At 32.8% G+C, this 25764-nt stretch overlaps 1 protein-coding gene across 1 annotated transcript; it reads left to right on the plus strand.

The window, feature by feature from the left end:
- Positions 1–389: 389 nt before the first annotated feature.
- LOC143084912 (cholecystokinin receptor-like) lies at positions 390–24284 on the plus strand. The gene is made up of 3 exons (XM_076260975.1): positions 390–868; positions 20249–20617; positions 21281–24284. The coding sequence occupies exons 1-3, from the start codon at positions 508–510 to the stop codon at positions 21790–21792; spliced, it is 1242 nt and encodes a 413-aa protein (XP_076117090.1). The 5' UTR covers positions 390–507; the 3' UTR covers positions 21793–24284.
- The last annotated feature ends 1480 nt before the right edge of the window (positions 24285–25764 follow it).

Consider the following 25764-nt stretch of genomic DNA (forward strand, 5'->3'; position numbering starts at 1 on the left):
TTAGAGTTTGAAATATGCTTGAAGTTTCCTCCTGATTGTTTGTGTTCCAATAGCCGGTGGAACAAAAAGAAATAAAAACAATATGCATCCCTTTAACGTTGAATGAGATGTTAGACATAAATAGTGGAACAATGTATTGCCTATTTGATATGATTACAATGTCTTCCTTATCTGATACGATTTCTGATGTGGTGCTCAGATAACTAGTGGAACAATGTTTTACTTATCTGATATGATTTCTGAATGGAAACTCCCCATTGATTATTGTGATGCGCCAATAATGCTTGTGGTTTAATCAAAGACAATCATTGGTCAGATAGTTGTGATATATCTGAATCCGATTATACACTTTTATCAATTATCATTTCTCTAACGAGACAAATGGATGATAGTAGTATACTGATCTGTAATATACAGCACGGTTTATATTGTGTTTGATATATATAGTTGATTTGATAGTACGCTTCAACTTTATAGTAATATAGTATAATAAACTGATTTTTAGTTATGATTCCAGCAATGAACATAACCGAACCTTTAACTAATGTTAGTACTCTAGCAAACGATACCTGCTTAAACAACAACTGTTTTAAACCGTATGAAATACCAGCCCTAACATTGGAATGGAAAATACTGATACCATTATACTGTCTCATCTTTGTATTGTCTGTTGTTGGGAACATACTGGTTATCTTGACGTTAGTCCAAAACAAACGGATGAGAACAGTTACGAATGTGTTCTTGCTGAACCTCGCCATCAGTGATTTGTTCATAGCTATACTGTGTATGCCCTTCAACACAATACCACTCATTCTACAGAATTTCGTATTTGGAAAGTTTATGTGTATATCAGTACGTTATCTGCAAGGTAAGTTTATCATTGTCTTATGTTTATAGTGAATTGGGGTGCGAGTGCTTCATTGTAGCGGCATAAGCCTGCCCTGTTTAGAAATCGTTGTCATTCCTGATATGTAATAGTTGATACAAGAGACGCGAAAGAGACAAAATGTACATTCAAAATCATGATACCTGGATACCAAATTGATTCAAGTCATACCATTTGTCTTTTTTTGTTTTCCTCTAGTTAGGGTTGCTATTTCGACGAGGTAAACAAACATTTCTGTATTGTACTAACTTTTTAGTCTTTTTCGATTTTATCCATTCTTCAACATCTGTTCAATGTTTAGATTTCATATTAATTCGGCTTTATAAATCTTTGAAGAGACTTCAATTGTCAGAATACGCATCAGAATTCGCATTAATTCATCATAGTGTACTTGCTTTATCGTAGTAAAGGAATGCGCGATCTTTTCAGACAGCAAATTATAAGAATCGAACGTTGACATGTTTTCAATCCATTTTATAAAACATGTGTTTTGCAACACAGCTTTCTTCAAACTAGTAGAATTTGTATTCATATGTTTGGACATTGAAATATATCCGTTGCATGTTATTTACTTTGTCGTGTTTGTGTTTAGCAAAATTATGATTAAGTATTATTATAAACTTCTCTAGATCTGAGATTATTATTAACAAGTGCATTTTATTATTTGATAGATATGCGTGTATTTTTCATCGTCGAAGGTTGAGTTTCATATCAACATTTATATGATTTTAAAACGACGATCTATAAATAAAACTTAAATGACGACAATCTATGCGTATAATTCTAATAAGAACGATCTACAGGTTAAACTTAAATGACGACAATCTATGCGTATAATTCTAATAAGAACGATCTACAGGTGAATCTTTAAAAAACGACGAACTATACGATAAACTAAAACAAAACGATGAAATATTTTTAAAAACGACGATATATACGTGAAACTGACGATCAATACATGATATGTCAATAACGACGATCTATACGTGAAAATTTAATAACGACGTTCTATATTTAAAACCTTCAATCAACCAATATGTGTAATTATAACGAAAAGCATTAACTATACATGTCACTTTTAAAAAAAAAAACTATCTATCAATATTTATCTTAAACAAGACGTAAATAAACTTAAGAAACTTACTTTGGAACACAATTTAGTTAAATTCAAAGAAAAATCTTATCAGTAATTGTCTGTATGCTTGATTGAAAATTATTACATCGTTTTAATGTAATTATCTGCATGTTGGGTTGATAATTATCATAACTTTTTGATAAATATAATTACTGTTGATGAATATTAAGCCAGTATTTCGGTACTGGCTTGAACAATACGGATATTGTGTTATTGAAACTTGCTGTTACAAAATTTTGGATTTTTAAAAAAAAAACTACGGCATGTATTTCCGTCATAAAAAAATGTGAAATTAACTTCTTAATAGCTTGTTTGATTTCATGACGAACTTCGTGTTGATGCATGTATTGATATTCTCTGCAAATGTGGATTTAAATAAAAAATGTTTTGTCTGGTTTCTCGTCGCATTTATTTCAAAAGACGAAATTTCAAATTTGTGCATGTCCCTGTGTATTCCTATGTCACAATGCTCACATTAATAACCAATTGGACAACTCATCATAAAAGTCTCCACAATGGTTTCCATACTATTTTCGGTAGTTAATACTTAAGTAAAATAGTCCTTCTTTTTATTCAAATCATAGAATATAAACATAATAAAATTGAGAATGAAAATTGGGAATGTCAAAGAAACAAAAACTCGACCAAAGAGCAGATGGTGTCTTCCCATTTACCCAACTTTTTAAAATAAGGTATTCTCATTTAGCCACTTTATATATTTTTGTTAAGTATTGCATTGTTTGATTAGTAATAATAAGGTGTCTTTCTAAAATTAAAAGTAAATGTGTTCCTGTATGCTTTTATACCATTTAAACTTGTTACATTTTATTTATAAATAAAATTTAGTATGTTTTAAATAATAAATAAATGTTTCATCATTTATACAAAAGAAACCCACAAATCAGTAATATTTTTATATTTACATTTTATTACTTTATTACTTTTAAGCTCACTGAAGCCCAAAGGGCCCCATGTGAGCTTATGCCATCACTTGGAGTCCTTCATCGTCCGTCGTCGTCGTCGTCTGTCGTCTTTAAACTATTACACAAATCTTCTCCTCTGAAACTACTCAGCCAAATACCTTCAATCTTTAACTAGATGTTCGTTATGGTGTCTAGTTTATAAGTTGTATCGGAAGTTTTGATCCATCGACAAACATGGCCACCATGACTAAAATAGAAGTTTTGTCTTAACTGACATGTGGTAAGATTGTTCAATTGGTCAAGTCTATCAGCCCTGTAAATTTTAGACGAATCGAACAACCATTTGTTGGGTTGCTGCCACTAAATTGGTAGTTTTAGGGAATTTTTGCAGTTTTAAACTGTAAACAACAATTATTATAATGTTCACCAAAGTAATACTGTATCTACAAAAAAGTCACAAGACCATAATTGTCAATTGACCCATTAAGGAGTTATTGCCCTTTAAATTGTATACACTTTGTTCATAAACTACTGGACCAATAACATTCAAAGTTTAACTAAATGTTCCTTAGGGTATCTTGTTTATAAATTGTATCCGAAGTTTTGATCCATTGACAAACATGGCCGCCTTGGCTAAAAATAGAACATATGGGTTAAATGCAGTTTTTGGCTTATATCTCAAAAACTAAAGCTTTTGGAGCAAATGTGACACTGGGTAAATTTGGTGTCAAGACCAAAAAAACCAGGGCAGAGATGCAGAACTTGTATACTGGAAATGCACAGAAATTGACTGCTCTGGCACCGTAAACACCATAGATAATCTAGTTACCAGATTTCCAAGAGACCACAACCACTCACCATCACATGCAGATATCAAAGCCAAGCTATTCCTGTCACACTTATCAGAGATCATACAGAAGCTTCAAAATACACAGGCTGCCACAGAAAGTCCACTCATTATGTACGCCGCAAAGGGGGGGGGGGGACGCAAGACTCGCAAGTTAAGTACATGTACATAGACAACAGACTGACCCAACTTAAGGATAGACTATAGCAAAGACAGATCAACGTATATCACTACACTGATGCAGTATCCCACCTTTTCGAACTAGGATAAAGATCTACTAAACAATCCTTTAGTGTGTGCTATAAATATTTCTGTGCTACGCTTTCAACCATTGTGCTTGCATTAACATGCTATGCTAAATAATACTACAGAAAAGTTAATGCGGGTATAATTTTCAGTCTTATTTTTCACCTGTTATTCATCCCAAACTCTAATTGAAAAACCCTTTGTTCTTGATTATATTTGATCTCATCTATCCAACTTTTTTTCACCTGTTCTACCTACAACTTTGAAAAATTAGATAAATGAGAATGAAACAGCCGAAGGCCACCAATAGGTCTTCAACGCAGCGTGGAAATCGCGCACCCGAGATAAACTACATATTTAACAATCTAGTTCAGCAATCTGTATTTGATTTTCTGTCTGCACATATAGCATACTGTACAAAGTCTCAGTGAGAAGTAGATCTCAGAAAAAAGCAAAGAAAAATAGTTTTTCTTGTGAAGACATGATATAATGTCGCATCTAACTTGATAAAAATACTATTTGCAGAATGTTTCTAATCATTTACACTTTTTAATAATATAATTTGAAAGGAAATGGTATTATAATTTATTGATTCTCGGCATTGGTCGTTGTAACATGTTACAATTATCGGATCAATATTAACCAAACATATTAAGGGTTTCGTTTAATTTTTAGCATTGTCTAACTCAATCTTCTGCACAATTCTTTACAGACTTGTAGCACCTTATAATCCCACCTTCCTCATATTTTGTTCTATCTTGTAGCACTGTCTAACCCAAACCCCCTAACTTTTCTTTTCTTGTGCACGGCTTCGTAATTCCGCAAATTTACAATACAAATCTAAATCAAAATTGGAGGAAATGAGCAAGCAGTTTTATCGTTAATATTGACATTTTAATATCCTGATCATGCAAGGAACTTATTTGTTGCAAAAGATTCAGAATGTGTTAATGTTATAATGCATGCTATTGTGCACCAGTAAATGGTAAGAAGAAATAAAACGAACGAAAAACATCAATTTGTAGAACCAAAATAGGATTTGAAATACAGGTTAGGGGGTAAGACATCAGTACTTACATATGGATATCGCAACAAACATAGGAAAAGTTTAAAAATTTGAATGAATACAATTATTGACCACTGTCGATGTTTCATATCGCCATGTGTGTGTACATATTTGACATTTCACCTTGACATTGTATTTTGATGGTCATTTTTTGAAGATTAACATATGGCCAAATTTTATATTAAATAAAAAAAAAATAATTAAAGCATTTGGTATTGAACCCGTCAGCTTAATACGATTATAAGATGCCAACTGTAACAGTTGTAAGCAATTTCTTATTTCTTCCATTAAGATGCATTCGTTATAGGAAGTCTGTTCTAGTTAATAATCTTTTTATATTGTTAATCGTTTCAATGTTATACGTGTAACTATGTGTTTTGAGCAAATTAAGAAAATTAAAAACATGCGTCCATCTCTCTTAATATATCTTCTTTTATTAGCAATTCTTTGATAAATTAGCTGAAAGCTTATGTTAGACACGTGAATTCACAACAGGTTTATTGATATAAACTTCTCTGACCAAGAACGTAATGCACCATGAAATCTACACGAACGTAAAGACCAGCATGTAATTATTATATTTCTTTTACCATCATTTGGTAATCATGTTATATTCTGTAACTTAATCAAAACCATTTAAACATGTATGTATTGCTGTTAAATGTACTTCTTTTGAATAATAACATACAAAGACAAATTAACCCAAAGAAGGAGTTTCAATCCCCCCTGAATGGTTTTCACTACCAGGTTATTGTCAAGGAATTTTACAATCTCTGGTAAAATTTCAGTAAAGTAAATGTAGCTCGATGTGAATACTTTTAGAATCTTACAATATAATATATTTCTAAAATATTTTCTAAACGGCATGTTTAATTTCAAATTTTGTTGATATTAATATGTTCAATACATGTAGCTGACTACATTATGATTTCCTGGAAATAGATAAAATTATTGTGTGGTCCCGACCTCTAACTTTCCTATTTTCTATACACCTTGAAAGAAGGAATAGACGTCCCTAATATAATAGCAAGGAGTTTAAAAAAAACTACATTGGACTTTAGATTATCTGATACCTTCTATTCATGACTTTCATTTGTTGAGCATATGCTATGTTTGCTTCAATCTATCTTTCAAACAGTGGGCTTTTAAAGCTAGTAAAATGTACCAAAAATACAGTCGAAATATATGATCATGCTTAAGACAAATTGTTTAACACAGTTTTCGTCGATCAGAGATACTTAGTCAACGTATTTCCTTGAAAAATAGTTCACGTGAATGCTTAACTATGTCAACATTGCATGAAATTAACCATTTGGAAAATCGGTATTAGTTGATATCATCAAATGATTAGTAAACAAATTACCAAATCTGTCAGAATTAGTCGATTTACTCGACCATACTCTGTAATCTTTACGTCAAGCTGGCCACGTTGGCTGTCAAATCTGAGATAATAAGTTTAGATTTTAATCAAATAATTATGGTTAACCTAACTAGGATGATCATACGGGAAGCTTACGTAGTATGGTGAGACAGATTTGCTGACAGAGCAACTGTCTTTTTGTTCAATGTACCAATCATTGAAGTTACGTAATTTGAAAAAAATAAAACATATATCAGATTGAATGAAGTTTGATGTCTAATTAGTGGGGAGAGAACCGATAAATTTAATATTGATTTTTATATTAGGTAACATTTTAACTTATGTTTAGTGGACTTAGAACTTTTAAAATATACATGAATTAAATATACAAAAACATGTAGGAGATATAGGTATCTTTAAAACGCATAGATTATAACAATCGAAATTATTGTATAAAATGACTTTTAATCACAAATGTTAAAACGTCAAACTCATTTATAAATAATAAGTAAACTGATTAGAAATGAAAAAAAAAACCAACGGACAATTGCAAACAATAGTACACAAACCATATTAAGATAGTAAACTTAATAAGATGAAGCAACACGAACCCCGCCAAAAACTGGTGGTGATCTCAGATGTCCCGTTCCATATGTTGCACACCTCGTGTTGCAAAAGCTAGTACAGTAATAAGTTTAATTCGATAGTTCATTTTCATTAAAAGTAAACGGATAACAGTTATGGATTGCAATTAATGTTTATCAATTAATATACACGCATAAAGGTATTTGATTGATGGTAAGACGTTCATATACAAAGAACGTGAGAACGTGGTTATTAGATGAAAATATCTAAAAGGATAAACAGCTGGAACAAACAAAAACAACCATGAAAAATGACAGTGTTGTTTTGTCACGTCACGACACGTGACTACTATTAATCTGTCGGAAATGTTTGAAAAATTACCAGAGGACGTTGATAAGCTTTTATAATCACGATTTGTATTGATAAACAAACTATACCTTTGAATGTCTCACATATGCACCTGTTGTTTCGAATTAAATGATATGCTTTTGAGTTTCATCATCAATTTAAAAACGTAGCTGTACTTCAGATTTAATTTGTTTAGCAGATATTGCAAATTAAGTCAGACTACAAACAGTTAATGTTCTATCACATGAATTTACAATGACTGGGATAGACTGAACGATTACGTAATCGACCATTTTCTTAAAAGATTACCATACAAATATAACCGAAAGATAAAAAATGTAGTGATAGTCATTGTGTATAATGGTTGATTGTGGGATAGTAATTTTTGCCTCCAAAGCCGTCCCATATTTATAAATAGCTTGAAACAGATAAACCCAACTGTGCAATCTGTATGAGAATAAGTTGACTCAGTCATGAGTAAGATTGCTTTTTAAAATTAAAAAAGAATCCCAAGGGTTCTGCTACAAGTAACGCAATATTTCTGCCTCTGTTCCCATCAAAACTGCTCGTTAAGTGATATCGAAATTATTCTGTCATTAATTCTGATGGAACCCACTTTGATCTGTTGATATTATTATTTCAACTCTGATATGCACGAAATATTTGCCACTGGCAATTACACTATTCGGTTGACGTTGATATACAAGATAAGGGATACTAAATAACATGTTTAAAGAATACTGCTACATTGTGTATTTCAATAATCATGATAAAAGCTAACGGGACTATAAACGAGATAAGTAAATGCGACCTTAATGTTGACGATAAAAATAAGTCAATAACATATCGTACATTAATAAGAACAAATTAAACAAAATGCTAATGAAATTCTTTCGCAGACAACCATTAAAGAAAATATCTCTTGGTCAATCTATAGTTTTGTGCATTGTAGTTTGTCTTTCTGTTGTATTTCTTTTTGATCATGATGCTGTCGGGTTTTCCTAGACTTTTGCTAATTGACTATCCCGTTAGTGACTGTCCTTATTGTTGACTATCCCGTTAGTAACTGTCCGTATTGTTGACTATCCCGTTAGTAACTGTCCTTATTGTTGACTATCCCGTTAGTAACTGTCCGTATTGTTGACTATCCCGTTAGTGACTGTCCTTATTGTTGACTGTCCCGTTAGTGACTGTCCTTATTGTTGACTATCCCGTTAGTGACTGTCCTTATTGTTGACTATCCCGTTAGTGACTGTCCTTATTGTTGACTATCCCGTTAGTGACTGTCCTTATTGTTGACTATCCCGTTAGTGACTGTCCTTATTGTTGACTATCCCGTTAGTGACTGTCCTCATTGTTGACTATCCTCATTGGTATAGTTTCCACGTTTAAAGACGAATAAATTAATAAATACCATAAATTCAGAAACACGTCATAATTATCCGTTTTATTTGTATACAGAACCTAAGGTGTTATCGAATAATCGGTAGTAATGGCTCCTTTTAGTGAGAAAACACCATTTCCCTACTTTAATTCTTATGACATTTCGTTATCGGTTGACCAATATACGAAGTAATTCTAGTAATATATCTCCTTTTATTGCATACAATATGGGAGAACTATAAAAAAGTGATATCATCAATGTCTTTAGATATTTATCTGTGTAGCCAATTACCTAATGTATATGACGAAATCTGTTAAGATTAATAGATATATCTCATTCGGCTGTAAGATTTCACAGACGAATTGATTCCATAGACACAGATATTTTCCTTTCAGAGAGAAAACTGAATGTTGGACATTTCTTTCCTATCTGTAATGGAAGTATTAACATATGGTTTGACAATGTTATATATGCCACTTAAGTAAAATGATATCTGCAGTATTACTTATGTAGCGTATTGTAAATTCATAACTAAACTTTCAGTTCCTAAGTGAAAAGGAAAATTGAATTGCAATATTAGGACAGACGAACATATTTTTGATCACAAAAACATTTACTCCTATGCACTATAATAATAAAAAACAAATCCAGTTCACTATTTGAGATTTTATAAATTGACAATGTCTAAGTATGCATTGTTATAAACAGGAAAGTTTGAAGAGAGCATTGTAATTCCTGAGAAAAATTGTGAATTCGTGTTTTTCAATCGATTTTTATGAGGTGATAAAGATTATCAGTAAACAAAGCCAAAGCAAACGATACATACAAGTAAATCAGATTCTTTGAACTTCTGATTTCTTTGCAGGTGCAATAAATACTTAAAGAATGCAGAGACATAAATTTCTTAGCCAGAAAAGTGTCCAAGACTAGAAGAAAATAACATTAACACATTTTTTTTTAAACGAAACTAAATAAAGACACTTCTTGCTTCGTATCGTTTGGTAATTACACCAAGAAGGAATTTGTGTTTTTATGTATATATAATTTGAAGAGCGTTTCGAATTCAGCAAGTATTTTGTTAAATATACCTCACTAGTTCTATAATCGATAAAGCATGGACTCTGATGGTGTCATATTTTGAAACCTTAAGGCATGCACGTTTTGTGAGATGCTACATGTATTTCTAAATTAAAAATTTGAATTTTTATCTTTGAATATCGCATTTCATTTTTGAGTCAATCTTCTGAGTTTTCAACTATTCACCTATTATATTTAGAAAAAAATCTTAGAACACTTTTTTTCTGATGTTTGTTATTTCTATACTTCACTGTTTATCATTGCTTGCTATGAATGTCTATAAAACACATGACTCATTAAAACTGGACATTGCATTATACTACATGTACATGATCAAATGAGATTTTAAGGCTGTTGTTAGACAGGACAGTCGTATGTATCCACGTCTGTAAACATAAATTCACGTTTTTAAGTTACATACATTTATCATTATGTTATATTTCTCATTTGAATTGTTCTACATATTGTTATTTCAAGATTTTTTATTCTAGCGCAAATACACAATTTGAATCCTCGTGCTGTATCTATGATGAGTTTATACTGAAGTTTATCTATTCTAAGCATTACATACGTAGATCATAATTAAAATAAATTATCTGTGTATATTATATACTTTTTTATGCCCCACCTACGATAGTAGAGGGGCATTATGTTTTCTGGTCTGTGCGTCCGTTCGTCCGTCCGTCCGTTCGTTCGTTCGTTCGTCCGTCTGTCCCGCTTCAGGTTAAAGTTTTTGGTCAAGGTAGTTTTTGATGAAGTTGAAGTCCAATCGACTTCAAACTTAGTATACATGTTCCCTATGATATGATCTTTTTAATTTTAATGCCAAATTGGAGGGTTTACCCCAATTTCACGGTCCACTGAACATAGAAAATGATAGTGCGAGTGGGGCATTTGTGTACTGGGGACACATTCTTGTTACGTTTTGTAATCTATCCCATGACACTGGATTGACCTCAAACAGATAAGACTACTTTTTGTAATCTATCCCATGACACTGGATTGACCTCGAACAGATAAGACTACTTTTGTAATCTATCCCATGACACTGGATTGACCTCGAACAGATAAGACTACTTTTGTAATCTATCCCATGACACTGGAGTGACCTCGAACAGATAAGACTACTTTTGTAATCTATCCCATGACACTGGAGTGACCTCGAACAGATAAGACTACTTTTGTAATCTATCCCATGACACTGGAGTGACCTCGAACAGATAAGACTACTTTTGTAATCTATCCCATGACACTGGAGTGACCTCGAACAGATAAGACTACTTTTGTAATCTATCACATGACACTGGAGTGACCTCGAACAGATAAGACTACTTTTGTAATCTATCCCATGACACTGGAGTGACCTCGAACAGATAAGACTCCAATGTATCCTATACTTATACATTTATTCCTTCTTAACCTTTAGTTAGTTAAATGACATTTTTTATCCTGGCATACACGCATCGATGATATGACGATACACATGTAAAACAATTTAGTTTCCTGAGATGAGTTGACTGAATGTACTACCTACATCTGTTTAGTTTCTACTCGAAACATTAAATCACTGTGGACAACAATGAAATGATAATTTATCACTTATTTGTAAATTAGATAAATTGGGCTTCTCGTCTGCCAGGACTTGGAATATATAAGAGACATTATGTATTCATTATTTGATTATCAGCATGGCGAAAAAGATCACTCAGCATTATTTCAAAAACAAAAGAACTGTTATCATTTGTCAACCACAATTGTCAACCTTTTTCCTGATAATTTATTGCAATGTGCCATGATCAAACTTAGTTAAATTTTCAACCAAAAATAATATATTTGTGACATGGAAGTTTAAAAAATAACAACATAACACACCCACTGACCGAATTTTAAATACAAATGTGTCCCACGTGTTTGCTTTAAACAATGCTATTCCTAGAAGTGTTTAGGAGTTAAAGTAAAACCTATCCCCACTTTCACTTCTTGATATTGTATATGTTCCGGACAACATGAGTATTTGGACCATACGCGTATGGTCATGACTATATGCTTATACCCATATGGTCCGACCATATTACGTTCCACTACCTATAGAAATCAGAAAACCAATAATATACATTTGATTGCTGTCCTACGTGTTTTTCTTTTAATCGCGCAGTTAATACAATATTAATAATAATATAGGGTTATTGCATGAATACTGGGGAATATTGTCCCGAGTAGAATTTTATATTGCACGAGCTTGCGAGTGCAATATATGTTCTACGAGGGACAATATTCCCCAATATTCATGCAATAACCCTTTTATTGTATAGCAATATAATATTTGAAAGTAAAAATTGGTTTAAACTAAGATTTAAACGTTGATGACGTCATGAATTTTGAAGATTTATTGCACTAGTGCAATATTAGAATTTATTGCACGCTAACTTTTGGTTACATTCTGTGGGAAATATTATATTGCTATACAATAATATAGGGTTATTGCATGAATATTGGGGAATATTGTCCCGAGTAGAATTTTCTATTGCACGAGCTTGCGAGTGGAATATATGTTCTACGAGGGACAATATTCGCCAATATTCATGCAATAACCCTTTTATTGTATAGCAGTATAATATTTAAAAGTAAAAATTAGTTTTTGTCGTTGATGACGTCATGAATTTTGAAGATTTATTGCACTAGTGCAATATTAGAATTTATTACACTCTAACTTTTGGTTACTTTCTGTGGGAAATATTATATTGCTATACAATAATAAGCAATACCAATATAATCCACTTTTATTTTCAAGAACTTCTCAATATATGGAGAAAAAGACATACGTTAAAACAAGCAGCCTATGCGTTCCGTGGTAGCCACATACACAATTATTACATCTGTATTCATTCCAAATAAAAAGATAAAAAAAATATACAGGTATTGTTTCGACCACATTCAATCATCTTCTGAAGAAAGGCATTGATTTGAACCTGAATATTAGTTGTGGTTGTACGTTTTTTCATGGTATACGGTTTTTGATTTTTGATATTTTACAACTGTTACAGTAACTGTTGCTCAAATTTCTATCCACTACAATACTCATGTACATTGAATGGAACTACCAGAAACCAGTTAGTGCAGAAAAGCTTTCATATCCTGAAAACGATGCATCAATTCAATGATTAAAATATAATATTGCAATTTGATTTTAATACTGATCAAGATTTTTCCATTTAAAATGTCGTCTACTTTGAATCGACCTAAGGATACAAAACATCGTGTTTCCTATGACAATTTCTATGTTTCCATGGATTCTGATATCTATAATATATTGTGTACAACCAAGTTAAATTTCTTTCTTACAGTTTACTGAATTTAAATATAACTTTGCACGAGATAAAATAATGTAAACAACTGAAGATTTCAAAGCATCGAAAAAGAAATAAGCATACGGAGCAGCAGATACAAATATATGATAAATCCAGAAACAATCCTCCTGGCTGTCCCTCCCCCTTTCCTTAAGAATATCAACTTGAATGGTTGTCACCTAACTACTGTCGCCTATATTTATGTTGTTATTAGTTTTGGGTGCTATATGTTCACCTAACTACTGTCTCCTATATTTATGTTGTTATTAGTTTTGTGTGCTATATGTTCACCTAACTACTGTCTCCTATATTTATGTTGTTATTAGTTTTGTGTGCTATATGTTCACCTAACTACTGTCTCCTATATTTATGTTGTTATTAGTTTTGTGTGCTATATGTTCACCTAACTACTGTCTCCTATATTTATGTTGTTATTAGTTTTGTGTGCTATATGTTCACCTAACTACTGTCTCCTATATTTATGTTGTTATTAGTTTTGTGTGCTATATGTTCACCTAACTACTGTCTCCTATATTTATGTTGTTATTAGTTTTGTGTGCTATATGTTCACCTAACTACTGTCGCCTATATTTATGTTGTTATTAGTTTTTAGTGCTATATGTTCGTGTTTTCCTGTCAATGTCTTTCTATTTATCTGCTTGTAAAGCAATCACATATATCGACAATAACTTATCTCATTATTTCAACTTTGTGTATCTGTTTTATTAGAATATTGAGGAAGTGGGAACCAATTAAACTTATTTCTTTTAGTTGTTTATACTTTGTTAAATAGGTATTCGCATTGTATCTAATACGGTGTAACAATTGATACACTGGCATCAATGATAAATAAATTACTATTATATTTCAAACAAATCATAATTGTTTATGGTACCGTACGATTCCATAGAGATTATGGTATGATTGTTGTCTAAACAGTTTATATTACTATTTTATACACAGTGGGATACTAACGGATCATTATGTTTCTATGGCATTTTTTTTACTGTTGAATAATCTTCAGTGTTGCTCTGTTCACCTTTGAGTGTGATCCTTCAGAAATAACAGGATAACAATTCAAACAATTAAGTAATAAAAACTTGCCATACAAAGAAATAATTGATTGGAACTAATATTTCAAAATTATGTTTTAACTGTTTACGTTCTGATAACATAATTATTTAATAGGTTCTATATTGTAATTTAGTACTGGTCTAATTGATATCATTGATAAAAAAAGATAAAAAAAGATCATACTACACGTTTTGCAATTGAGATTACTCAATCATAAATGTATATCCGACAGAATAGAATAAGAATGTTTAATATTTAAATGTTTTACCACCCATGCAGAGTTATGAAATCTGATAAGTACTATAGTACTTAAATATATGGTTTTTTTTATCATTTGTATTGATGTCAAGGTAAAATGCCTTCAACTATGATGCCATAAAGTCACTTGTTAACACTTCTGAACATACAAGAGATAAACCGTGTAAATTTAATTACCTATTTCTGTATATCAAGTAGCGCTAAGGGGTTTGTATTAAACTTGCTAAGTCAACAACCTGCTTCAGATGTTTTGTAAGACTTGAACTCAAACAAAGTAATAGGGCAGTTATTGTTTCCCAAAGGAAAACAGTTATATGTGAAAATAGGGTGATATGGTATGATTACCTTTAAGTCAATAAATTATTAGACACCAAATAGAGAATGTAAGCAACAGAACACTGTTAAGGTCACTGCACGACCTTTAACTATAAGAAACTGTATGGCAAACCCCCATAAACCGTCACTGTATGACAAACCCCCATAAACCGTCGCTGTATGACAAACCCCAAAAAACCGTCACTGTATGACAAATCCCCATATCACTGTATGACAAACCCCTATAAACCGTCACTGTATGACAAATCCCCATATCACTGTATGACAAACCCCCATTAACCGTCACTGTATGACAAACCCCCATAAACCATCACTGTATGACAAACCCCCATAAACCGTCACTGTATGGCAAACCCCCATCAACCGTCACTGTATGACAAACCCCCATATCACTGTATGAAAAATCTCTATAAACCCTAACTGTATGACAATATAAGTTATATGGTTCGCTACTGACCCCATACGGATCCATAGAGGGTGAGTAAAATCCATAGGTGGTGAGGCCGGAGGCCGAGTCCCCTATGAATTTTATTCACCCTCTATGGATCCGTAGGGGGTCATTAGTTAACCGTATAACGACTTTTTCTGTGGTGTTTTGTTGAAAAATAAACAAGGAAACACAACAACATTAATAGATGACGTCACCATTAACGCGTCATGAACCCCATATGAAACTTACTAACCCCATACGGTCTCATAGGGGGTCACCACGTGACGGCATTTAACCAATCACAACGTGATAATTCATCTGTGATCCGATAATATAAGTTATATGGTTCGCTACTGACCCCCTACGGATCCATAGAGGGTAAGTAAAATCCATAGGGGTGAGGCCGGAGGCCGAGTCCCCTATGGATTTTATTCACCCTCTATGGATCCGTAGGGGGTTCAGTAGTTAACCGTATAACGAATTTATCGCACGCTAGACTTTTTCTGCTGCGTTTTGTTGAAAAATAAACAATAAAACACAACAATATTAACAGATGACGTCACCATTAACGCGTCATGAACCCCTATGAAATTTACTAACCCCCCTACGGTCTCATAGGGGGTCACCACGTGACGGCGTTAAAACCAATCACAACGTGATAATTTACCCGCGGTGCGATAAACCCCCATAAACCATCACTGTATGACAAACCCCCATAAACCGTCACTGTATGACAAACCCCCATAAACCGACACCGTATGACAAATCCCCATATCACTGTATGACAAACCCCCATAAACCGTCACTGTATGACAAATCCCATAAACCGTCACTGTATGGCAAACCCCCATAAGCCGTCACTGTATGACAAACCCCCATAAACCGCCACTGTATAACAAACTCCCATAAACCGTCACTGTATGACAAATCCCCATAAACCGTCACTGTATGACAAACCCCCGTAAACTGTCACTGTATGACAAATCCCCATATCACTGTATGACAAACCCCCATTAACCGTCACTGTATGACAAACCCCCATAAACCATCACTGTATGACAAACCCCAATAAACCGTCACTGTATAGCAAACTCCCATAAACCGTCACTGTATGACAAACCCCCATATCACTGTATGAAAAATTCCTATAAACCGTAACTGTATGACAAATCCCCATAAACTGTCACTGTATGACAAACCCCCATAAACCGTCAATGTATGACAAACCCCTATAAACCATCACTGTATGACAAACCCCTATAAACCGTCACTGTATGACAAATCCCCATAAACCGTCACTGTATGACAAACCCCCATAAACCGTCACTGTATGACAAACCTCCATAAACCGTCACTTTATGACAAATCCCCATAAACCGTCACTGTATGACAAACCCCCATAAACCGTCACTGTATGACAAATCCCCATAAACCGTCACTGTATGACAAATCCCAAACTGGCACTGCATGGCCTTTAGGTAGCAATACACAGTTAGGAAAAAAACTTAAAATTGACACTCAAAATTTTAAAACACCCTCTTTCCCCTCCTGTCTGAGGCTTTATATGTGTGTTACGCATGTATATACTTATAGAAAGAGAATCTTCCATAGATTTGATTTTTAATGGTCATAAGGGTGAAATATAATCCATCTTGGGTGTAACCATGGCAACAATCTGCATTTCTTAGATACAAAATATAGCAAAAAAGGGGGGTGAACATGTCACAAAAGTCTCCAAAATTTGGTCTAAAGGAAAATTTCAATCAATTACAGTGATACCTTTCCTGAATCCATAGGTTTATATCTATCAAGTGGTCCCAAAAAAATCATATGCTTATCTGCTCGTTTTTCCATAAAATTGAATTGAAAAGATCGAGCGCAAAATCTTTGTTGATAAACACTTTGTCTACAATAATGTATGGACCTATGAACGGTACCGATAGGAAAATACGGACTGTCAATCATATAAATGGCCTATAAAACATGTTAAAAACAATCTTAATGTTCATATAAACCCACTAAGAAGGCTATATTATTTTTCAATTATCTAAAAATCAATTTTATTGTACAAAAACTTTCATATTTAAAAAATTCACAGGGGCCATAATGCGAAACTAAACTTCTAACTGTGTATTGCTACCTTAACAATGAGAAAATCACATAATATATAGTTTAGGATATGAAAAGTCCCAGCATCACAAAATATGAAAACAATTCAAAAAACAAAAAAATAATTGCCTCATTAGTGATAGAAACAACAAACGCTAACCAAATAGATTAAGACAGACAGTAACCAATCCACTGAATTATAGACATCTGATTTAAAACAAGTTTTGTAGATGGATGTATTTATTTTTCGTCATTTTTCATTCCGTTTTATATTGCTCTCTTGGGATTTCATCTCATTCCTTTTTCATGATGAATGTTTTAAATTATTAATGCTTGAATGTCATTTACAATTGATTGTTACTTAAGATTACAAGTGAAATATTACGAATGTATTTAAACAATTAGAATATATATATCCATGAACATTGTTTTTTCCTCAACATTACACTTGAGCAATCAACTTGCATGTATCAGTATCATTACGAACCTCTACACGTAACAGTTAATGCAATGTCTGCCTTGTCAACCGAAAACATATAGTCGGGAAATACATCAGTTCTATAGTGCTTACTACTCACTGCAAAACTTAATGCACAGGCGTTCGTGATGTTCTGCATTAAGGGTACAACTTAATAACTTATATATAGAAACAAAAACATTATCAACGGATCTTCTTGTCCTAATGATTATGATGAATAGTTGTCTCATTGGCTATAATAACACGTCCATTTATTTTTTTGTTTTAGATAGAAATACTTTCTAATTCAAAATCACAAACAAGTGATTGTTTGTTATTCTCTTTACAGAACAATTGACCTTACAGTTATGCATACGTTCGCTTGCATTTGATAGTTTCATTCTGTATATTTTCAGTAAAATATAAGTACATAATTTTTCCGCACAGATGATAATTTTTGATTCTCAAAATGGTCATTTTATAGACTGAATGTCAGAAAACGGAACTATCTATGCTATTAAACAAGAAGACCTCATTTTGTGTGTCGCTTCTCTTCCTTCCACAATAAATCAATCATCATGCCTCTGTGTCCTATAGGTAACATGCATAGTCGCATTTTTCATCCATTCTTATGAATATTCAGATTGATTTATTTTGGGAGAAAATCGACAAAAAGGAGTCCGGATATGATTCCGTCATCAGACTGTCTTTTAGTCATAGATAAGACTTCCGGTTTGAAACATGCACAAATACAACTAATCGTATGATAGATAACAAAAATGAAAAAATAGATAAACCAATCAGAGCGTTCTCCATATCATGGTGTTTAGATCGCAAGAATCACAACTATTATACCTCCTTAGAGAGGACAATTATTTTTCGCGTTTATCTACATGTAAACTACGATTATACTACTTTAATATATAGAGACTCTCTGTATTCTGTCTACTGTTTTTTTTTTTGAATGTTTACTATTTAAGGGGTCATACCAGTTGCATATATATTAAAATAAGTAAAACATGTGACACAAGTACAACCAATCGTAGAGCGTCCTCCATATCATGGTGTTTAGATCGCAAGAATCACAACTATTATACCTTCTTAGAGAGGACAAATATTGTTCGCGTTTATCTACTTGTAAACTACGATTATACTACTTTAATATATAGAGACTCTCTGTATTCTGTAAGGGAATTTCTATGTTAGTATAGAAAATCCCTGATTCTGTTTACTGTTTTCTTTGAAATGTTTACTATTTAAGTGGTCATACCACTTGCAAGTTTATTAAAATAAGTAAAACATGCTCAACTACATCTTAAACTACCTCGACCAAAAACTTTTACCTGAAGTTGGACAGACGGACGAGACGAACGGACGGACGGACGACCGAACAAACGAACGCACGGATGTACAGACTAGAAAACATATGGCCCATAATTAGGGCATACAAATTTATTGTTAAAAGGGAAAATAGTGATTTGGCAAAAATGAAAGAAAGGTAGAGATTAGAGGGAAGCAGGACCTTTTTCGGGGCATCGGGGGCGGATGTTTTTAAGCTCGGGACTTGGGGATTCATCCTTACGGGATCCGGGAATATATTTTTCGATTTCGGGATATGAATTCCTTAAAATTCTGCATCTCGGGATTTCATGGTTTTAAGCCGGGGATTTTGGGATCAGGACCCCTCCGACAACCCCTCAAATTAGCCTTAGTCGGTATTAGTCATTTATACATGATTCAAATCCTACCATTGGCATGTTAATAAGGCTCTCAAAGAAATAAGTACTGATGAATTGTCATAGAAGCATATTTTTTAGACTAATAATGGTCTATATATAAATAGTTACATTTATTTCATGTTTGAAACTGTGCAAATTTTTAATTTGATTTTACTTTTACCAAAAGAAGCATTGTAGCAAAGGATAAGAATAATTGTGGTCGTAGGCCAGAAACACGAATATACTTGAATTTGATAGAAAGGAAAAAAATATCGGACTTTGGAAAAAGGGAGAGGGCTTTTGATACCTTTTATGTAATTCTCCATACATAATATCTTTTACAAAAAAATCATCCAACAACAGTTCACAAGCTGTATATGCCCGCGATTTCGAGGGTGTGTTCTAGTATATTTTTAAAGGGATGAATTAAAACATCCCTAGCACTTTTCACTTCTGATTTTTTACTTAATCAATAGTATTCTCACTTTGTATAACTACATGCATTCAAGTACGTGTAACATGTTGTAATGCGTTATATTTCATAGCATTATATTGACATTATATAATCGGAAAGTTCATATTGTCGAACAATAGATAAATGTCTCTTACTTGATCTATTAATTGCTGGCAATATTTCTAATGAAAGTTTTCCTTTTTTGCAGGTGTATTCTTCTGTGTTGGTTGCTTTACTTTAGTCATTCTATCATTAGAGAGATATTTCGCAATCTGTAGACCATTACATTCCCGGAAATGGCAGACTCTGTCCCACTCGTACAAGATTCTGGGAATATGTTGGATCTTATCCTTTATAGTGATGATACCATCAGCTATAAACAACAAGTACATATCTCTCATTTACGGAAACAATATGTGTCGAGAAGAATGGGACAACACTTCATTTGAGATCGGTTACACAATAGCACTGCTCATATTACTTCTTGTTGGGCCCGTGGTCACTATGACAATTGCTTACATGTTAATAGCCGTAACGCTTTGGATTGGAATGAAAATGGACACACAGAATGAACTAGGTAATACATTTTCTGTATGTTTGTGTATCTATGTGTATGCTTTATTTCGCATGGAACCAGCTATATACCACCTCCCTTTTCTATCAGAAGAGAGTAGGACAAATTATTTTTGCGTACGTGTAACTTCATATTATGCAATCGTGCATCTAAAAAAAGATGAGATGTAGTAAAACTATGATTGATAAAAAGACTACTAACTACCACAAAACACCGGACAAGGATTTGAACAACTCGTGGCACTTCGGCCTTAAACATTGAACAAAACCAATAATAAGTTATCACAGAGCCCGGCATAAGACAATGTAAACATGTTCAGAAGAGAAAGCCAATTAACGATCTGAAGTATGCTTGAAAAATGATACGGAAAACATTAGGCAGACATCAACCAAAGACACCCCTCTAATTAAGAGAATCATGCCTTATTGATTCACCCTACTTTTTTGTTCATTGATCGAAACTTTTTAATTGGTTGACTTTCTAGACATAGTCATATTTGTCTGAGTTTGTTAGTCACATATGTTTCTTTTTAAAACAAAATCACATTTAAAACACAAAAACAACTTTTGACAGCATTTCTTAATGTTAGATTTATTTCGGCCATAGTAGTATAAGGGCCACTCATTTATATATATTTTTTAAATTGATTATTATTTCTATTTTTAGAATCAACCATTGGATCACAAAATGGATCTTGCAAAAAACCAGACGTAGTTCCGATAGCGAAGCCTAAAGGTCGATACGATCTCCAACGTGGAATGCGTCAGTCGAACAGTGAGAGAAGTAGGGCGTCAAAGAAGAGGGTCATCAAAATGTTGTTTGCAGTTGTCTTTGAATTCTTTGTATGCTGGACACCCATGTTCATCATCCAATCATGGGTTATTATAGACGAGAATTCTGCGGAACTATACGTCACGAACGAACTGTCGTCTGCGTTTCACTTACTTGCCTACGTAAGCACGTGCTGTAATCCTATTACATATTGCTTCATGAATCGTAACTTCAGACAGGGATTTTTTTCTGCTTTTCGTTGTTTAAGACGTCAGAGGATTTATCGACAAAAATGCAGCAGTTTATCGTATTCAGGAGGGTCATATGTAAATACAAAAATCAGCAAGGCTGGTTCATATGAGAGATCTCACCATTTTGAAAATGCTGTTGAATCAGAGGAGACATGAATGCTTAGTGTATTTAGGTCTAGATACACAACATTGAAAGTTGTGATTTAAAAGTGCAATTAATAGAACGACTTAGCATAGAACGAAGTATTTGTATGGCCACCATTGAAGTGAATGAATGAACTAAATCACAACAGTTTAATTTGATTTTCAAACAACATTGCTTAGTTCATCTCATCGAAAGATATATGTTAACAGTCGAGCCAATCTATGTTTCACCTAAATGATATCAACAATGGTGTGTTGAGATGTTGTTTTCCTTTTAAATTATGCGTGTTTCACCATTCTAATATATCTCTTATGTAATACAAACCAAGCATGCTCAAATTGGAGAAAATGCAAATTTGCTAAACGTGAAAGCTGAGAGGTTTACATTATAGAATCTACAACCCAAAATAACGCAATAAAATGGATGGAAATGGAGAATATTCAAAGAGCCAACAACCCGACGAAAGAGCAGATAACAGATGAAGGCCACCAACGGGTCGTCAATGCTGCAAGAAAATCCCGCACCCGGAGGTAGTCCTCAGCTGGCTCCTAAATGCAATTGTGTACTAGTTCATTTCATTGTTAATGGACGTCACACTAAACTCCAAAACATATAAATGAACTAAAGAAAAAACAAACAAGACTAACACAATACTGAACACAAGAAAAACCTATAGACAACAACCACTGTAATTAAGCACAATAGACGGGGATCTTTTATATCATCGCATGTTGTGGTCAATCATTGACACAAATACAACCCCGGAACTGCTAACATTGACCACACCAGATTAAGCACTTTAAACATTAACTTGTGATCGGTTAAAACCAGTGTAAATTAGTTTTATGCTGAAACAATTAAATATCAATTAGCAGAAGAACAAACTTTAAACAGAATTGACTATACCGTTTAGACCAGTTAAAACAAGTTCCACCTGGTTAAAACAATACATACAAATGGTCATTATAACAGATAAGGAAGAAATCACACAGTACTTTATACTGCAATTAGGACGCTTCCTGGTGTCTTTATCTAACAACTTTAGTAACTAAGTGATATTGTATGAAATGCCGAGTTTATGTCTTTACAACTGGTATATCGATGAGAGATGGCAAATAAGTTTTATGTTTGTGCTAAATTTCCATTACTATAATTGTCGCCAAGTTAAGGTCATACGATACAGTTTTGATCCCGTATTTACAAGTTTGATGAAAATTTGCATCTAGGCTATTTTGTACCTGATTAACTCAAATATGTAATAAAAAATATACCTTCATGTGCTACTTTTTTAGTTGAATGAGGTCGAAATTTGGTATATTTGCTCAAAATTCGGATTTTTGGCCGTAATTTACCTTTCGAAAGAAAGACATAACTTTTTTGTTTTAAAAGATAAACACAAATTGTTTTTTGTTAAATAATTTGTAATTTCTGTATTTTATAAGTATTCTAAAAATTTATGCTTTTTTTGTTCAGAAATAACTCATATTTATCAAATGGTCATGAATTGAGAAAAAAACGTCATTTTTTGCTATATATTTTTCAAAATTAAAAAAATTGCACTATTTACAGTTTTATAAAACTTGGTCCACATAATCTCCCCGCAAAATGAAACAAAATGCCGTAAAAAATGGAGGTCCATGCACTCAAATTAAATCAGTTTGAATGATAAAAATTAGTCGAAAAATGCATCTTTTCCCGATATGTCACTGTTTGACGTCGCAAAAATAACATTTTACATTAGCAACGTCATTACCTCCCCTGTAACTGTATCGTATGCCCTTAAGATGCATTATAAAAACAATATCTGGTCAATGTCCGATAAATCAATGTGTTTCATTCCGCACGAAACTGGAGAGCTTCGCGTAATGTAAATATTATATATACATCCATGGCTTCTAAATTTATAAGATAAGCTATTTACCTATTCTATGAGTCGTTATAATGCGATCATGCAATGCGAAATAATAAATAATTGACATCGGAATAGATGAAGTCTTAAAAATATAGAAGCAAGGCAAAAACATAACATAAATCTATGAAAATGACCATGACCGAAAAAATAAAAGAAAAATAATCCAATTTCACCTGCCTTGCTGTTTATTACAGTGACAGAAAAAAAATCTAAATTTAATTAATATTTAGTAACACATTTCAGAATTGTCACTGAATGTATCAATAAACCATATACAATATTGAGGAGTACAAACTCAAATCCAAATGCTTAAATCGTTGACGTTAACAGTTCATCAATGTTAACACCGTTGTTCCCGTAACACATTCATAATACTGTATCAGTAATACAAATACACAAATGTATTTACCATATTTGTTGACCATAAAATGTTTTGTAAAGGTAGCGTTTCCAGGGAGATAATATCTTAAAATGTACCGACAAGTTAGAGTCTTATTGTTATTATAGGTAAAACCGTTGTTTGTATGTTTTGATTGTTTTATTTCAGTTTATGTTGTTAATATATATTTATCAATAAATTGTTATATCATGTTAAAATTATTTTGACTACCAGACAATACACCAAAGGTGAGATCATATGTGTTAACATTATATCAGTTTAAGGCTGTTGATCTGGCAGAAAAAAAAAAAACAAGCATTTGCTGTGCATATGTGCCATTTTTGCGACTTGTAACATCTTTAACTTTTGGTAAAGTTATTATGTAAACTACCCTTCAGTTATGCCGAATTTATTACACGTATTAAAAATAAATTAACAAAAATACAGAACTACAGGAAAATTCAAATCGGAAAGTCCCTTATCAAATAGCAAAATCAAAATCTCAAACACATGGAAAAAGACAACAACTGTCACATTCCTGATCTAATACAGCAATTAAAATAAGCTGGTAATCTTATTTGAATTACGTATAACAACCATAAAATCTACAAGCATCAGAGGGGAGTGAAGTTCAAACAAAACCTCAAGATCCTCAAAGTACAAAGAGTACATTTAGCAAGTGAGTAATATAAAGTTTATACCGAAAGTAAACAAAAGAAATCCGTTATAACACCTTTCTATATTTATTTGATTGAACAATCGATTACTTGATGATGGCTGATCCGTCTTTAGCGGAAAGTGTTGTATCAAAGCAATTCTATATTGAACACCCTTCTATGAAACGTAGAATTTCTTTGAGGCTTGGTTGGTCATAATGTAATTTTATTTTAGCTTTGGTTTACCAACTACATCAGTGTTAATCATTTAAACACAAAATTACTTGAATGTTTATTTATGTAAAATCAGGAAAACCCATCTCTCTGTGTCTGAACAATTGAAAGTCTGAAATTCTGAATAAACACTTTTATTGACTTAAATCATTAGCATATTCAAAGAAAAGAAATGGTTTGATATTAAACAAAATATCAGAAAGGCTAGTCTCTAACAATATGCCAAGATCGCAGAAAGACGATCACAAAAGTTTCAGAAAGTAGATTCCAATTCACACATTGACCACATAAGTAACATTGTATCTCATTGTATTCATTATATTTTTTAACAACTATGCATCTCTGACAAGGTCAACACGTTATACATGTATCTGTTTCGATTATACTTTGACCGAGAACGAAGAAGAATTATCTAACAGGACCACATATAACGTATTGACTAAGGAAAGGCCCTAAATTTATATTTTATATATTTATATATTGTGAGTTACAAAATGACGTAAGATGGTCAATCCCAAGTAATTACGTCGATCCATAGGTCAATACAGCGCCACGATACAAAATGTATATTTGGAAACATGTGACTAAATTAACCAATGAGAAATAAAACAAATCAAACAATATGCAATATTATTTCATATCAACTACCCGAAATTAAAAAGGTTTGGCATATATTTGATAGAGAGTATCAAAGATAGTCTATCCACACTAAATTCCTAAAGACAAAGAGCATTTAGATATATATTCACTATCTATAAAAACACAAAGGCACTCTGTTTTGCAAAATTGGGTCATAGTTTTT

The sequence above is a fragment of the Mytilus galloprovincialis genome, chromosome 8, assembly GCF_965363235.1.
Source record: "Mytilus galloprovincialis chromosome 8, xbMytGall1.hap1.1, whole genome shotgun sequence".
NCBI classification, from domain to species: domain Eukaryota; kingdom Metazoa; phylum Mollusca; class Bivalvia; order Mytilida; family Mytilidae; genus Mytilus; species Mytilus galloprovincialis.